The sequence below is a fragment of the Tenrec ecaudatus genome, chromosome 1 (genome assembly GCF_050624435.1).
Source record: "Tenrec ecaudatus isolate mTenEca1 chromosome 1, mTenEca1.hap1, whole genome shotgun sequence".
In the NCBI taxonomy this organism is placed as follows: Eukaryota; Metazoa; Chordata; class Mammalia; order Afrosoricida; family Tenrecidae; genus Tenrec; species Tenrec ecaudatus.
In genome coordinates, this window is record NC_134530.1 from 3,770,575 (window position 1) to 3,787,580 (window position 17,006).

Here is a 17,006-nt window from a genome sequence, read left to right on the forward strand (position 1 = left end):
ACTTGAGCTAGGTGAGAGGTCTGGGGGGTGGAGGAGGGTCAAGCCCCCCACCCCCCTGCCTGGAGAACAGTAGGGGTGAGCCTTAGGTGGGTGGGACTAGCCTGGCTGGCCATTCAAGGCCCCAAGGCAGCGGTGGAGATGAAATCGCCCCTCCCTACCTGCAGGGTTCCTACAGCCAGGGGGCACCCACCACACACTCCTGAAGGAGTGGCTTTGCCCGCTTCCCGGAGACCCCCGCGACATCAGTGGCGGAATTTTGGGAAGCAGGTTGCCAGACCTTTCTCCCGGGCGCATATCGACGCCGAGGACACTGCACCCGGTAGGGTGGAGGGACCCCTTTGATGACGCCCCAGCGCAGGCAGGCACCAGAGGGTTCTTTGGGGCCGATGCACCCGGTGCCACCTGGAGCACACGGTGCCATGGAGCAGACGAGGCCCCCGCGGAGCTGGGTGCCCTGCACACCCCGCGGCCCTGGGCGGCCGAGCGGCCTTTGGGTGGTAAAAGGCGATAGAGGCGCCCCCCACCCCTGCTTGGCTTCTTCGTGGAAGGAGGAGGAAGGGGCTGGGCAGACGGGTGGAGCCAGCCAGGCACACCGGAAGCCCACGGGGCTCCCAGGATCCGACTCCGGTCTCCATGGAGACGGCCCGCCCCGCCCACCAACCCCAGGGATGGAAACGCACTTCACCCCGCACCCAACCCTGGCTTCCCACCCACCGCCCGCTCTCAGATAATAAACTGCCAAGGTTGGTAGCTCAACACCATCACCGCCCCCCTTCCCTGGTCCAGGGGTGCTGCGGAAGCTAGGCCTGGCGGTTGTCACCATGTGCTGGCGAGGGCGAGCAATTCACGGGGCAGCGTAAGAGCTGACGGCTCTGCGGGGGTCTCTTTGGAGGCTGTGCATGGCCTTTACCCCAGCAGAACACGAAACCCGGGGACGCCTGGATTCCAACCACACACTTCTCAATGAGCACTTGGAGTGCTTAATTCATTGCGCCATCCGGGTCCGACCCGTAAAGATGGCAGCCCAGGGAAACCCTCTTGGACATGTGGGGGGCCCGGGAGTCGGAATCAATCTGTTGGGATGTGGGTGCGTGGGTTCTTGGGGCTTTACTGCTCTCTGGATTCCATTTGGTAATTGGGGAAACAGGTTTGGAGAACCCCGGGCCCTGAGGCGGCTCTGCTGGGGAGCTGGCTGATAGCAGTTGCCAGTGTGGACTTCACATTCTGTGATCTATAGGAACAGGATCGCCAGGCCTTTCTTCCGAGGCACCTCTCGGTAGGTTTACACGGCAGTCCTTTGGGCTAACAGCTGTTGGTGCTCCTTGGAGCTGGGATTCCCGTTCCAGGTCTCCCTGTGTGGCCTTTGCATAAACGAGTTGGCCTCTCGGAGCCTCAGTGCCCCCCTCAGCCTCGGTTCCCCCCCCCCCGAGAAATGGGTGCTGACACTTTCCAGGTGGCCATGTGAGACGGGCCAGGGCCTCCGCCATCAGGAGAAGGAATATTCGAATATTCTAATGAAATCTATTTTTAAAGCAAAATGAATGCCAAAGGAAAAAAATTCCAAGATGAACAAAATGCCAAGCACTTTAAATATAGACAGGATTCGCATCAGCCGGTCTTCCTCTCGGCTCACCAGGGCGGGACCAATGCGCACCGTTTCAAAAAGATGAAACTTCGCAATAAAAATAGGGAAACAATACAGAATCCACAGAGTAAGAGACAGTAGCAGCGCTGTGCTAACGATGCGCTTCTGGAAAATGGACGTTTTTGTGCCTTGTGATTTCTTTTACATTTGCATCAGGTTGACTTTTAGAAACATTTCACCACAATATGTCATTCCAGTTGATCATATGGCTTCACAGCTCAGCGGGGCTTCGGTAGATTCACAAAGCTGTGCCGGTTTTAGAACAATAACCAGACCTGTTGCCAGAGGCTCCAACTCCCAGACTCCCTTCCGGACAGGGTAGAGCGGTCCCTGCGGGCTTCCAAGACGGTCACTCTTTATAGAAGGTAGAAAGCCTCGTCTCTGTCTGACAGAGCAGCTGGATGTTTCGAACTGCTGACCCTCCGGTTAGCAGCCTACCATGTTAATCACGCTGCCACCTGGTTACTCTCACCACCACTGAGCCCAGTCTGACTCCTAGCGACTCTGTAGGACAGACTAGAACTGCCCCTGTGGGTTTCCGAGACGGTAACTCTTTAGAGGAATAGAAAGCCTTGTATTTCTCCGGCAGAGCTGGCCAGTGTTTCGAACGGCTGGCCTTGTGGTCAGCAGCCCAACGGGTAACTGCTACACCACTGGGGCTCCTCACCAGGTTCCTAGTCAGACACACACCACGCAGCTTTCACCCAGATCGCAAACTAAAAGCCAGTGGAGCCACCGGATCGTTTAGTGGCGTGGCCACAGCCACGGCCATGCAAAGAACATGGACGCCAGGAAGGAATGTGGGGCTGGAGGACAGGGACGGCGCCGTTGGTGGCACAGCCATTCAAGCCCTCGCCTGGAAGGCAATGGTGTGTGTGTGTGTGTGTGTGTGTGTGTGTGTGATATTGTTGTTTGAAGGGAACTTGTTTGTCACAAGACTTCAACTCCATCTATTCTCATGTTTCCTCTTTTTTTTTTTTGCTCTTAGCCCCTCGGACCGCTGTTTCAGTTTGAGGGCTAAAGGAGTCTGAAGGGAGAAGGTGCAGGTTTTTATTTCAGTTTAGGATAGAGTAGACCTGCCCCATAGGAGCCCTGATGGGATGGCGCAGAGGTTATGCACTGGGCTGCTAAGCTCAAGGTCGGCAGTTCAAAACCACCAGCTGCTCCGCAGGAGTGAGAGGAGGCTTTCTACTCCTATAAAGTGCAACCCCCAGGGTGGGTTCTTCCCTGGCCCATAGAGCGCCTGTGAATCACCGGCATGGAGTTCGGTTGGGTTTTTGGAGCCCTGCCCCATAGGTAAGGTCTCTAAGCCGCGTTCTTGCCGGGACCAGATCTGCAGCTCGTCCCCAGTGGGAGCAGCTGGTGAGTGAGAACCGTCCTCCTTTTGGGGAGCAGCCACACACTGACCCACTGCGCCCCACCAGGCTCCCAGTGCAAACATTGCCAGGATCTGTTTCCAAGACTTTTTCCTTAGCCCGGAAGGCCTGGCACCAGTCCCTGGAGAAGGACATCATGCTTGGTCAAGGAGAGGGGTGGTGGGAAAGAGGGCACAGACATACCCAAAGCTGCGAGGGGGGTGCCGGACAGTGTCCACACTGACTAGCCAGCCCCTGACAGCACCAGCAAAAGAGACCTCTTCTCAGGAGCCCACTCAATGCCCACCCACCCACACCCACGAGTCTACCTCCCACCCTGTGGGTACTGCCTGTGCGTGGCCTCTTGTAACGTTTCACCTGACACCTGGTTTCTGAGGGGGCTGCATACGGTGACAGCACCAGAGCTGCTTTCCTGTCTCTTCCTGTTTGGGCCCGTGGAGTCGGTTCTGACCCATAGTGACCCGGTGCACAGCAGAACGAAACACTGCTCGGTCCCGCACCATCCTCGCCATTATGCTTATACCTGAGCCCGCGGTGGCAGCCACGGTGGCCATCCATCTTGTCCAGGACCTTCCTCTTTGTCTCTGGCCCTCTACGGTACCAAGTGTGATGTCTGTGTCCAGGGACTGGTCTCTCCGGACAGCACGTCCCAAAGTACATGAGATGAAGTCTCGCCACCCTTGCCTCCAGGGACCATTCTTGCTGAACTTCTTCCAAGACAGATCATCTGCCGACCATCCCTGGTACTTCAGGATCCTTCGCCAGCACCGCGTCAAATGCATCGATCCTTCCTCGGTCTCCTCTTAGCCGGTGCCCAACTTGCACGTGAATGTGGAATGGCTGAAAATACAATGGCTTGGGTCTTTCTGTGGCTGGATAATATTCCATTGTAGGCATGGGCCGTGCAGAGTAGTGTAGCCAAACGTCCACAGCCGGAACCCACCAGCCGCTCCTCAGGGGACACATGCAGCAACCTGCTGCCCGGAAGACTTAAAGTCTTACCATCCTTGGGGCATGGTCGTCACCTGGAATCAACTCCATGGGCAATGGGGTTGTGGATGACTCCTGCCTCAGGACCTTTGCACTGCCTCCTCCCTCAGTCTGGGCAGCCTTTCCTCCATTTCTTAGGCAGCTTCCCCTCTATATTTGAAAATGGATATTTATGAGAGGGCTTGAAAACATTCAAGGAAAAATAGAAAAACAATGGGATTTTTCCATGAGCTTTTTGCAACCTTGCGTGCACGCACGTGTGTGTGTGTGTGTGTGTGTGTGCTACTCATCCATCTATCCTATTTTGGTCTTACTCTGATGCTGGAAGCCATGTCACTGGTATTTCAAACACCAGCAGGGCCACCCAAGGTGGACAGGATTCAGTAGGGACCCCAGACTAAAACCAGGAAAGAAGGAACAGGTGGGCCACTTCTGAAAATTAGTCACTGAAACCCCCACGGGCAGCAGAGGGACACTGTCGGGCATCGTACCGGAAGGTGGGCCCCTTGGGTGGGAAGTCACACAAAATATGACCGGGGAAGAGCTGGCTCCTCACAATAGAGTTGCACTTCATGAAGCAGATGGGGTAAAGCCTGGCAGATCGGCACGCCTCCAAACGAGAAGAAACACCTGCAAGCATCCTTTAAGAGTCAAACATGGGATGAACGACGTATGAATCTGGGAAAACTTAAAGTAGGAAATGAAGTGGAATACGTGCAGAGCGATCTCCCGGGCAGAGATGAGCTGGTCGACTAGTGTTGGCCCTTTTGAATCACGTGGTCATATCGAATCCGTGCTCAACAAGAAAACATCTCAAGCACTCCTCTGAAGTACAACCCAGTCAGTGGTAGAATAATAGCTCCAGGCCAACGAGGAGGACCAGTCAATACAACCGTCATTCAAATTTGTTCACCAACTGCTGAAGCCAACTGTACACAATTTCATGCCAACTTGATACAAGAATGTAGGGGTGGAGTCCAGCCTGTCAATCAGGTCACAGCCTCATGTTCCTTCCCTGTGGGCGTGGCCTTCTCTTGAGGATTCTGGGAACTTCTTCTCTCTTGATTCTGCCATTAGAAGAGGCGAGCAACCAGCTCCTGTCTCTGTCTCGGTCTCTCTCTGCTTCATATTCCTGTTGATAAGCCACATGGAGCCACACTGATGGCAGCCAGAGCCCCGGAGATGCCTCCACTGCCACTGGATCCACAGGACTTCCCACCCACCGGCCTGTGATCTTCCTGCATTCAGCATCATTGCATGTGCTGCGTGAGTCTGAAGAATTCATGGACGAATAGCTAACCTATGGACTTGATCTGGACTGGGATGCTTTACTGATACATAATTACTTCTTGATATAAAGCTGTCTCTTACCCATATATGAGTGTCAATGAACTTGTTTCTCTAGTCAACCCGGTCTAACACACCCATGATGAAGAAATTGAAGAATGCTTCCAACTGCTTCGGTCTGAAATTGCCTAGACAGTCCATCGAGATGCATTGATCATGATTGGCGACTGGAATATGAAAGTTGGAAACAAAGAGGAAGGAACAGGAGTTGGAAGTTTTGGCCTTGGTGATAGAAACAAAGCTAGCGATGGCATGCATAAAAACACATTATAGATGTCATGGTTGCATGATGATAACACATGCACGTAAAATGATAGGATTTTGTGTGACCAACGACGTCTTCATTGGAAGCACCTTTTCCCAACAACGCAGGGATTTCTCCAGACGGGACACCCAGGAATCAAATGGACGGCATCTGTGGGAAGGGGCCATGAAGAAACTGATATGAAACGAAACCAAGGGACAAGCGTGAAATGGACAGCCATTGTTTGTACGCAAGTTCAGGTCGAAGCTAAAGCAAATGAAAATAAGGCCATGAGAGCCAAAATACAACCATAAGCACATTCCATTGAATGCGGAGACCCTCTCAAGAATGGATTTGATGTATCGAACACCAATGGCCCATCACGGACAGGATGAGCTGTGAGAGACAGTGTTATCTGCATCATAGAGGGAGACAGCAAAAGTCCTTAAAAAGACGAGAGAAAAGACCAACACGAATATCGACAGAGGCTCTGAAACTTGGATCTTGAAGGCGGAGCAGATGAAGCGAATGGGAAAAAACCCGACGGAGTCAAAGAGCTGGACAGCACATTCCCAAGGGTCGCTCGAGAAGTCAAAGTGAAGGATTAAAACAAAGTGTGCAAAGACCTGGAGCTGAACAACTCCAAAAAGGAAGAACAAATTCAGCAAGTCTCACGATTGAAGCCTCGAGTCGAAACACTGGAGGATTCTGTGGGCAAAACCATGGGGCCCTGGTGGTGTCGTGGTGACGCGTTGGCCTGCAATCCGCATGGCCGGTCGTTCAAGACCACCAGCCGCTCCGAGGGAGAAAGACTGGGCTTTCTACTCCCATAAACCGCCACCGTCTCGGAAACCCACAGAGGGCGCTATGAGTCAGCTGGCAGTGAGTGAATATGGGCAAACTATCGAACGAGGCAGGAAGGCTCAGAAGAAGATGGAAGGAATGCACAGAAGCATTGTACCAAGAAAAAGTGGCCAACGTCCAACCATTTCAAGAGGCAGCACAGCCACAGTGGAAGATAGCCACCTGGCCAGGTGACTGGTGGAGATACGTGACCCAACAGAGTGTGGGCTGCATTGAACACGATCATTAATAAAATTCTGCTGAAGATCATTCCCAAACAAGCACAGCAGCACAGTGACGGGGGCTTGCACAAAATTCCGAAAGGGAAGCCACCAGAGGAGATCATTGTTGATGTCAGGTGGGTGCTGAAAGCAGAGACGACCCGCCGTTCGATTCTGACTCGTAGCGACACTCCGCACACAGAACAAACTCACTGCCAGTTGGTCCTGTGCCACCCCCACCATGGTGGTGCTGAGCCCACGGTTACAATCACGGTGTTAATCCAACTCACGCAGAGCTGCCCCCTCCGTTGTCCCCAGCCTGACGCCCGTCTCCATTTGATACTTAGTTGAAAGCCACCTCCTCCAAGCAGCCCTCTTCAAGTTCACCTCCCAGTTTCAGCAACACCTGCCAAGCTCCCTTCTTCTCGTTGCAAAGATCACAGCCGGGAAGGATCCAGTCTCCCCATCGGGAGCTGCCTCGGGGCTTGCCGTGTGGATTCAGTGAGGGGTTGTTGGGTGCCCTGGCATTGAATTCACTCATCGACTGACTTCATGTGACCGGGAAGAAAGGCCCCAGAGGTCCTCTTAAGCCACCATCTCGACAGGGGAGCAGATCAACCGAGCCACTTTCTCCCAACGAAACCACTGGATGCGTTCGAATCACGAACCTTTCTGTTAGTGGCTGAGTTGTTTGGTGCGGTTCTGAGTCAGAGGGACCCCTAGCACAAGAGAACGAACCCCAGCAGTGGGCCCCTGCTCACAACTGGTAGGTTCAAGCCCATTGCTGCAGCCACCGGGCCCAGCCAGCTCATTCGGGCACAGGCCCTGACACATGGAAGAAGCAAGTGAGAATTGTCTTATCAACAGACAAGTAAGCATAAAGAACACTACCCGTCCGTCTTAACCCATGGTGGATCCGAGACAAGAGGGGATGCTGCTGCCCCGTCCTGCACCATCCTGCCGACTGTCAGTCAGCTCATCTCCACTGCCGTCACTGTGTGTGTGGAGAATCCGCACCCCCCCAACTTAGGGGCCACCTCCCTGCCTCTAGGGAGCATTGGTTGTGTGTTATTTGAAGTGTGCTGTGAGTTGACAATGCACAGCACCATACCTGGGACCTAGTAAACATTGTACGCTTTCTCAGTTTGCTGCTGGCATCATTATGACATTATACATTAAAGAGCGTGTTATGATTGTAAAGATTAACCAGGTGACGTGATAGTTAACCACGCAACTGCTAACCGAAAGACTGGCGGTTCGCACCCACCCAGCCGGTCTGTGGGAGAAAGACCTGACTGCCTGCTGCCCTCGGCCCGAGGGAGATAAAATTAGGTTCTGCCGCCAATTCCAACTCATAGCGACCCCATGCACGATGCAAAGAAACGCCCTCCGGTCCAATGTTTGTCCAAGAGCCTCCCTAAACCGAACTCATGGCCATTGAGTGGATTCAGACTCACCGCGACCCTGGAAAGACAGGGTAGAAGTGCCCCTGCGGGTTCCGGAGACTGTCACTTTTTACGGGAGCTGAGAGCCCCATCTCTCCTCTCCCGCACCCTGGGAGCACCTGGCGGTTTGGAACTGCAGGGACCTGAGGATCGCAGCCCAACGGGAAACACCAGGCCCCAGCACCTAGTGCACATGATCACATTGAGCGCTCTGGTTGATCACTGAGTGGGTTAGAGCCTTCAGCGCCCCGCGGCCACCTCGTAAGCTCGCTGCCTAACGATTTTTACTTGTGGTGGCCCCCCCACCCCTACTCCCACCCAGCCGGCACCCCCGGGCCTCAGTTTCTCCGCGCGGCTGCTGCCCGCGAGGAGGCTGCGTTTCCGGCCGCGGCCGGCAGAGGCCGCTGCGGCGCCGCCCTTTTGTGGTCCTGATGCTGGGGGGCGGGCGGCGCGGGCGGAGCAGGGGGGAGGCGCGGGGAGCGCGGCGGGCGGGCGGGAGGGAGGCGGGAGGCGGCGTCCGTCGCTCCAGCTGCGAGTCCGCCGCCGCTGCCGCCGCCGGCTCGGTCCCGCGCCCGCCATGGCCCGCCTGACGGAGAGCGAGGCGCGCCGGCAGCAGCAGCAGCTCCTGCAGCCGCGGCCCTCGCCCGTGGGCAGCAGCGGGCCCGAGCCCCCCGGGGGCCAGCCCGACGGCATGAAGGACTTGGACGCCATCAAGCTGTTCGTGGGCCAGATCCCGCGCAACCTGGACGAGAAGGACCTCAAGCCGCTGTTCGAGCAGTTCGGCCGCATCTACGAGCTGACGGTGCTCAAAGACCCCTACACGGGGATGCACAAAGGTGGGTCCCCTCCGCCCCTCCCCTCCGCTCGCCTCCCCCGGCCTCCCCACCCCACCTTCCGGCACATTCGCTCCCCACCCTCCCCTCCTCACCTCCTCCCTCCGCCACAGCATCATGCCCCCTCCCCCGCACCCCTCCTCCCCCTTCTGGGGGTGCAGTTGACAGATCGGAGCTGGCCCCCTCCTCTCTTCCGCCCCCTCTCCCTCCCTCCGCACCTTCCGGCATTCTCTCTCTCTCTCTCTCCTTTTCTCTCCACTCCCATCTCCCTCTACCTCCCATCCTGCCCCCCTCCCCCAGCATCTTTCTCTCTATCCCATTTCTCCAGACCCCCACCCCCTCCTCCCTCCCCCCACCCACTCTTTTCTTCGCTGGGGGAACTGCCTGGAACCTCAACACCCCGTCCCTCCCTCCCCCATTCATTCGCTCCCCCCCCCCCCCCCCCCGTCGAAGTTGGCACCTCGCACTCCATTGCTTGGTCATTTTTACAAAGCCAGGCCGGCGGGGCAGGGACGCGGAGGCTCAGGACCCCGGGTTGATCGGTAACTACAAAGAAAGAAGAGGTGGGGGCACTGGGAGCTGGAGGGGGGTGGGGTGGGGAGCGCCAGGTCTGGGTGAGTAAAATGTGCCGCTGCGCCTATCCCCTAGCCCACCCTTGCTATGTGGACAGCACCTCCCCTCCCCCTTTTCTTGCCCTCCCCTTGCTTGGCAGCCACCTTTGGCTCAAGTTAAAACTGGACGAGGCCAGTAGTCCTGTGTTTGGGGTCTGGGGCCAAAGACAATGAGAATCGAGGCCATCTGACTGGGTGGCCGGGAAGGAGGAGGGAGGTGTGGGCGGCCTCAGGCCCATCAGAGCTGGCAGGTGGGCTGGGGAGGCCTTGCCTACCTCCCTCCCACCCGATTTTCCACCTGGTGACCTCTCGGAGGGCTGGCCTGAACCTTTGGCTTGGGCTTGTGTCTGAACCTGAGCTGGTCTTGACAGTTCGCTTCAGGTGTTGAAGTCAGGGGTGGGGACACCCCCCCACCTCCACCTGCCAGGGACTGGTCTTCCAGAAGGTCCAGGAGCCTGCTTCAGTCCCCAGTGGGGCCCCCTTCCTCCTCAGTGTGGCTTACACAGGAAACTCAGACTCATGTTGGATGAATGAATGAATGAATGAATGAATGAAAAGTGATCCAGTGATTGAATGCTGGATCCAGGCAGGTCACAGGGAGAGTCCAGGCCTGTCACTTCCAGCAGACCCTCCTGCTGGGACCCTGGGTGGGGGTGGGGTACGAGGAAAGAAACCCTCCTCCTCCCTCACCTCTCTTCTAAATCAACCATCACAAAAAAATAAATTAAAAAAAACCCTCAAGCCCCGGGGTTGGGAGACTGGATCTCCTCCCACAGCCCAGGGAGCCCAGGGGTGTTGAGGGACGAGAGGTCCTTGGCTGATTGGAGAGCTTGTCCCAACCTCCCTACCCCCTCTCTCCTCCCCCACCCCGTCTGTCTGAGACGCCCATTTCTAGAAGGATTCCGAGGGGGGGAAGGGGGGTGCCCACGTGGCCCCCACACGTTGAATGGAAAGGCTGTTGGTGAGCTCTGTGTGCGGGGAGGGAAGGGTGAGATGGGACCGGGGCAGAGATGGGGTGCTCACATGGTCAGTCCTCTACTCATTTCAAAACCTGCCCCAGAGGGGAATGCCGAAGAAAGGCCTCAGTTTCCTCGCTGTTACCAGAGCCCCCTTGATGAAGGAGGAGCGTGGAATTTGCTTTCTCCGGTGGAGGCAGTTTGAATCAGAGGTCTCCTGATCCCATTTCCCATCTTTCCTCCCAGGGTGGGATGGTCGTGGCCAGGTGGCCCGTTGTCCTGTCTTCACCCTCAGTTCCCCTGTGGCCTAGGTCAATCTCAGCCCAGATGCAGGGGATGCACTCTGAGCAGTCGAGGCCCCCCCATGGAGCCTGATCCCCTCGACTCCTTCCCCCAACCCCCTCAAGTCATGGACAGGTATCCTTCCTTGTCCCCACTTTCTGGACCCAGCTGGGCATTCACCTGAGGAGACAGGGCTGGGTATAGGTCTTCCGGGACTCTAAGCTCAGGGTGCTGGTGTGTGGTGCCCAGTGATTGGCTGCCCCTCTCTGGGCCTTAGCCAACCAGGCATGGGGTAATGAACTGGAAGCGAGGATTCTGGGTACCCCCAGCCGTCACTTATCTTACTTGACTCCATTTCTGGGGAACCAGAGGGGGCCCTGGGGGATGGAGAGCAGTCCCTGAGATAGACAGCAAGCCCTCTCCCCCATGAGTCTCCTAGACCCTGGATGAAGGGAGCCCATGTGCTGGGGCACAAGGAAAGGACAAAGGGCAATAGAGTGGGGGTGGAGTGTAATCACCCATTGGGGTGTCTCTTACGATCCCTGAACCCCTAGGTGGGAAGGGCTTGATAGCACTGATGCTGCCATCACCACCATCATCATCATCATCATCACTACCACCATCATCATCATCACCATCACCATCTTCGTCATCATCTTCATCACCACCATCACCATCATCACCATCTTCATTACCGTCACCATCTTCATCATCATCATCACCATCATCATCATCTTCACCACCACCATCATCACCATCACCATCACCATCTTCATCATCACTACCACCATCATCTTCTTCATCACCACCACCATCACCATCATCACCACCATCACCATCTTGATCACCATCGCCTTCATCACTACCATCACCATCACCATCTTGATCACCATCGCCTTCATCACTACCATCATCATCACCATCACCACCACCATCACCATCACCATCATCACCATCGCCTTCATCACCACCATTTTCATCATCATCATCATCATTACCATCACCATCTTCATCATCACTACCACCATCGTCTTCTTCATCACCATCACCACCTTCATCATCACCATCATCACTACCACCACCTTCATCATCACTACTACACCATCATCATCACCATCTTCATCTCTATCATCTTTATCATTGCCACCATCACCATCACCACCATCACTACCACCACCACCACCGTCTCATCACCATCTTCGTCACTATCATCATCACCACCATCACCATCATCCTCACCATCATCTTTGGCATCACCATCACCACCACCATCTTTGTCATCATCTCCAGACGGACGGCTCGGTGCTGCACACTTTCCCCTTGGAGAGCTGGTTGGGTCCCCCCTTGAGGTGGCTTGTCAAGGTTCAACCCATTTCATATGGAAGACAAATTGAGACCCCGGGAGCCCTCACTCCACGGACTGGCAGCTCCGGGAGGCCCTGGTGCCCAGGACCAATACCGTGTCTCACGACTCTCACATGACCCTTTGCCTCCCACCCTGCCACAGGCCTGTCTCTGTGATGAGAGGTTGTAGGGAGAGCCCAAAGATGGTGTGAAGGGGCAGAGGGGGCTGACAACTGACAGTCTCGTCTAAGGGTGGGTGAGGGTGCCCTGGATCCTGAGTCTGTGTAATTGGCAGGTGCTGAGATCCGGAGAGAAAGGGGACCCCAGAGAAGGTGGGAATGAGGGGCTTTGTGGTTTGGGGCAGGCCCTTCGCCTGCCAGGTTTGATTTTAGGAGAAACAGAATCAGGGACAGGACAGAGATAGAGATGGTCTCACAGACACAGAGATAAAGAGATGCAGGAGGGACAGAGACATGGGGGAGGGGGAGTCAGAAGAGAGCCCATGCCCCTTCCCCCCTCACAGCAGATTGAGAAAGATGAAGATGAGGGGCCGAGAGTTGCCCTCCCCAGGGGAGCTCCCTATCCTCCAGGCTCAGCCAGGGGTTGGGGCCTGGGCTTGGGGTTCCCACCCTGTGACTAGGCCCTGGCGAGGCAGACCCCCTAGACTCTGGCTTGGGGAGGGCGGGGGGAGGGACTGGGCATGCACAGCCGCCCTTGGGGACAGGTCTGGCCCCAGCGCCCTCTCGCCCTCTCAGGGCGCATGTTAATGTCCACTCTTGTGATCGCCCATGGTCGTGCGCCTTGCGCCCCCCCCTTTGCACCCCAGTTTATGATAATCGCATATGTATTTGCATGTTAATGACAATATTTGTCTTAAAGCGGAGGTTGCACAGGGGGACCATGCAGGTGGGGGGAGGCCATGGCGGGCCGGGTGGAGGGGGGCTGTGGTTTCCATGGGAGCGCCAGCTGCTGGCTTGTGGCGGGAGGCGGGGTGGAGTGGGGGGAGCCCGAGCGAGCACGCAGAGCTCTGGGGCGTGAGAGTCTGACGTGCCAGCCCCAGGGAGGAGGCCCAGTGAGGGACCAGGGCGGGGCCTGACACGGGCTGGGCTGGCTGTGGGACTTGGGGCTGGACACACCCTCTCCGAGCCTCAGTTTACCCTGCTGCATTGTTTTCCATAGCAGGCACAGGTGTTATGTCGCGGCCTCTGTTCCCCAGCCGTGAGCACTGGGGTGAGTCACGCTCAGGCAGGAAAGAGAGAAACCCATTTTCCCTCCCCCCTCGCCCCCCTTCCCTCAATCAGCACTTGCTTAGCGCTAGCTGTTGGTGGAGCCTTGTTCTAACCCATTGCCTTCCATCGATTCATGGCGACCCCTGCCCCTGTGTGGCAGAGTGGAGCTGCCCCCTTGGAGTTGTCTCCTGTGTGTTCTTTAGGACAACAGACAGGCAGGCCTTTCTTCTTTGGCAGCACCCGAGGGGAACCTTCAGCCTGTTGGGCTGGCAGGCCAGGGCACACAGCACCCCGGGTATACAAGGCTGGACAAGCAGATGAGAATCTTCCCACTCCAGCACAGGGCCTTGAGTTGGGGGCTGTGAAGGAACAGATGGGCAATAAGGAATCCTGCCCCCCTCTGTCGGCATAAAAGCCAGGAGGGCTCCCTGGAGGAGGGGGACAGTCAGCGTAGGAGAGCTTGGGGTCCAGACAGGCATCTGGCTTGCTATGTGGCCTTGGGGCAGCCACAGTGTGGCCACCTGTGGAATCAGATGACCATGGAGGCCAGGTCCTATGGGGTGGGGAGGTGGCACTGGGGGAGGTGAGGTGGGGTTGAAGGTTCTTGGCACAGGACTGGGCACATAGGACGCCTGGCCAGGGGGAGTTGTGCTAACCAAGTGACCATGCTGGGTCCTAAAAGAAAGACACCCCCCCAACAAAAAAAACAAAAAATAACTCACAGCCACCGAGTCGGTTCTGACTCATAGCGACCCTACCGGAGAGAGCAGGTTTATCCCTGAGAGTTTCCTGAGACTAACTCTGGACAGAAAGCCTCATCTGTCTCCCGCAGAGCAGCTGGCAGGTTCGAACTGCTGACCTTAGGGTCAGCAGACCAGGGCCTAGCCCACGGAGCCCCTAGGGCTCCCTGGAATGAAAGGTAGGGAGGATAGGATGTCTCGGCAGGGAGGGGAGTTCCTGGCAGAGGGAACAGCATATGCAGGGAGCTCAGAGGAGGGCTAACTCCAGTAGCCTTCAGAGGAGGGGAAGGTGGAGGTCCGGCTCTGGGGAGAAAGAACCAAAAGGACTTGGAAGTCCCAGGGGCTCCTTGTCTGATGGGGTTCATCTAACAACGCTGGTCTGAGGGGTGTGGCCTCAGGGGCAGCAGGGTTTCCCTGGAGAAGCCTCCTGACGCTGTAGGGAGATCCTGGGTGTTGGGAACTCCCAGCAGGGCCAGTCATTCTCCCACTCATCCTCTGGGGCTTGCTGTGTGCCGAGCAAAAGAGATCTGACCCTTCTAATGGCTGGGAGACAGAGTTGAACATGAACCACCCCTGGTAGCCCCCACAGTGGTCAGTGTGGCGTCCGAGGCAGGTATGCAGGGCTCAATAAACCGAAGCTGGAAGTAGGCACTCTGCCTGGGGAGTCAGACTGTGTGGAAAAGGGGCATTCAAACTGGGGCTTTGAAGGATGAGCAGGAGTGTTCCAGGCAGTGAAAGTCTTTCACTTATTCGTCCACATCAACACGGACTATGTTCCAGGCTCAACTATGGTGGTGGGAGGATGGGGAGGAGTTGAAATGCAACAGTGAGCAACATAGATGGATGTCCCTGTCACGATGGGTACAGGCAGAGGGGACTCAGAGAGTGACATCCACCAACCCCAGGTTACACTGAATGGGCCTCAGTCCTGACCCACTTTGGAAGAGGAATTAAAGAAAGGGGTGATGATGGAGATGACCCAGGGAGGCTGGCTGTCTGGACTTCAAGGTCATCAGGGCCAGAGGAAGACACTGACATATCAATAGTTCAGCTGGCCTGGGGCCTTGCCATCATCACCTGTGACGGCTGTGAGGGGAGTGACAGCGTATTGCGCGCCATTTTGAGGGCCTGCAGGAAGGAAGCAGGGAGGATGTGTGAGTGGCAGGTGGGTGGCTGCAAGCTGGGTAGATAGAAGAATTAGGCGTAAACAGATAGATGGGTGGCAGTGACTCAGTGTTTGCAAGTGGCCTGATGGGTGGAAGACTGGGAAGATGAGGGAAGGCTGAACGGGTAGATAGACGTGCAAATGGAGAGGTGAATGGGTGGGAGATGGACAGACAATGGGTGGACAGAGGGGTGGAAGATGAATGACTGGGTGACTGTATGACTATGCGTATAGGTGGGTGGATGGATGGATGGGTGGATAGATGCATACATAAATGGAGGGTGGACAGATGAATGGGTGGATGAGTGAATGTTTGTATGGATGAAAAGATAGATGGACAATGGGTAGATGAATTGGTAGGTAAATTGATGTGTGGTAGATATGTGGATGGGTGGGTGGATGGATGTGTAGGTGGGTGGATGAATGGATGGATAGACATGTAGATGGGTGGGTGGATGGATGGATAGATATGTGGATGGATGGGATGGATGGATGTGTAGATGGATGGGTGGGTGGGTGGATGGACAGATGGTTGGATAGATAATATAGGTGGGTGGATGAACAGATATGTATGTAGATAGGTAGATGGATGGATGTGTAGGTGGCTGGCTGGATGAATGGATGGTAGGTGGATGGGTGGGTGGATGAATGTATAGGTGGGTGGATAGATATGTAGGTGGATGGGTGGATGGATGGATAGATATGTAGGTGGATAGGTGGGTGGATGGATGGATGGATATGTAAGTGGATGGGTGAATGGATGGATAGATGTGTAGGTGGACAGATATGTAGGTAGATGGGTAGATGGATAGATATGTAAGTGGATGGATGGATGTATAGGTGGATGGATGGGTGGGTGGATGGATGGAGGTGTAGGTGGATGGATGGATAGATATGTAAGTGGACGGGTGGATGGATGGATGTGTAGGTGGATGGAGGTGTGGGTGGGTGGGTGGATGGATGGAGGTGTACGTAGATGGATGGATAGATATGTAAGTGGACGGGTGGATGGATGGATGTGTAGGTGGATGGATGGATGTGTAGGTGGATGGAGGTGTGGGTGGGTGGGTGGATGGATGGAGGTGTAGGTGGATGGAGGTGTGGGTGGGTGGGTGGGTGGATGGATGGAGGTGTACGTGGATGGATGGATAGATATGTAAGTGGACGGGTGGATGGATGGATGTGTAGGTGGATGGATGGATATGTAGGTGGATGGAGGTGTGGGTGGGTGGGTGGATGGATGGATGTGTAGGTGGATGGAGGTGTGGGTGGGTGGGTGGATGGATGGAGGTGTACGTGGATGAATGGATAGATATGTAAGTGGACGGGTGGATGGATGGATGTGTAGGTGGATGGAGGTGTGGGTGGGTGGGTGGATGGATGGAGGTGTACGTGGATGGATGGATAGATATGTAAGTGGACGGGTGGATGGATGGAGGTGTAGGTGGATGGAGGTGTAGTTGGATGGAGGTGTGGGTGGACGGGTGGATGGATGGAAGCTAGAGCCTCTTCAACATCGGCCACTTCCTCCTGACCTGGTGAATGGCAGTAGCAGCCAATGCTACAGTCAGACAGATCTGGTTTCCGATCCTGACTCCGCGCTGTCTAGCTGTGGGGCTCTAGGCAGTCACCTCATCTGTTCTGAGCCTTTGTCCCCTCATTCTCCAAAGAGAAGAAACCACAATAGGAATCTTTCAGCATCGTTGTGAACATTATCATTCATCTGAGGTAATAT

General features: G+C 55.7%; 1 protein-coding gene across 12 annotated transcripts in view; it reads left to right on the plus strand.

The window, feature by feature from the left end:
* The first annotated feature begins 8,688 nt into the window (after positions 1–8,688).
* The window catches only part of CELF5 (CUGBP Elav-like family member 5), a 54,780-nt gene continuing 46,462 nt past the window's right edge, over positions 8,689–17,006 (plus strand). For 11 of the 12 annotated variants that reach the window (XM_075535496.1, XM_075535503.1, XM_075535476.1 and 8 more), the window contains exon 1: positions 8,803–8,947. In XM_075535496.1, the coding sequence (XP_075391611.1) occupies positions 8,803–8,947 (145 nt within the window). Of the gene's footprint in view, positions 8,948–17,006 lie in introns of all 12 variants that reach the window. The other variant, XM_075535467.1, reaches the window with a different exon arrangement.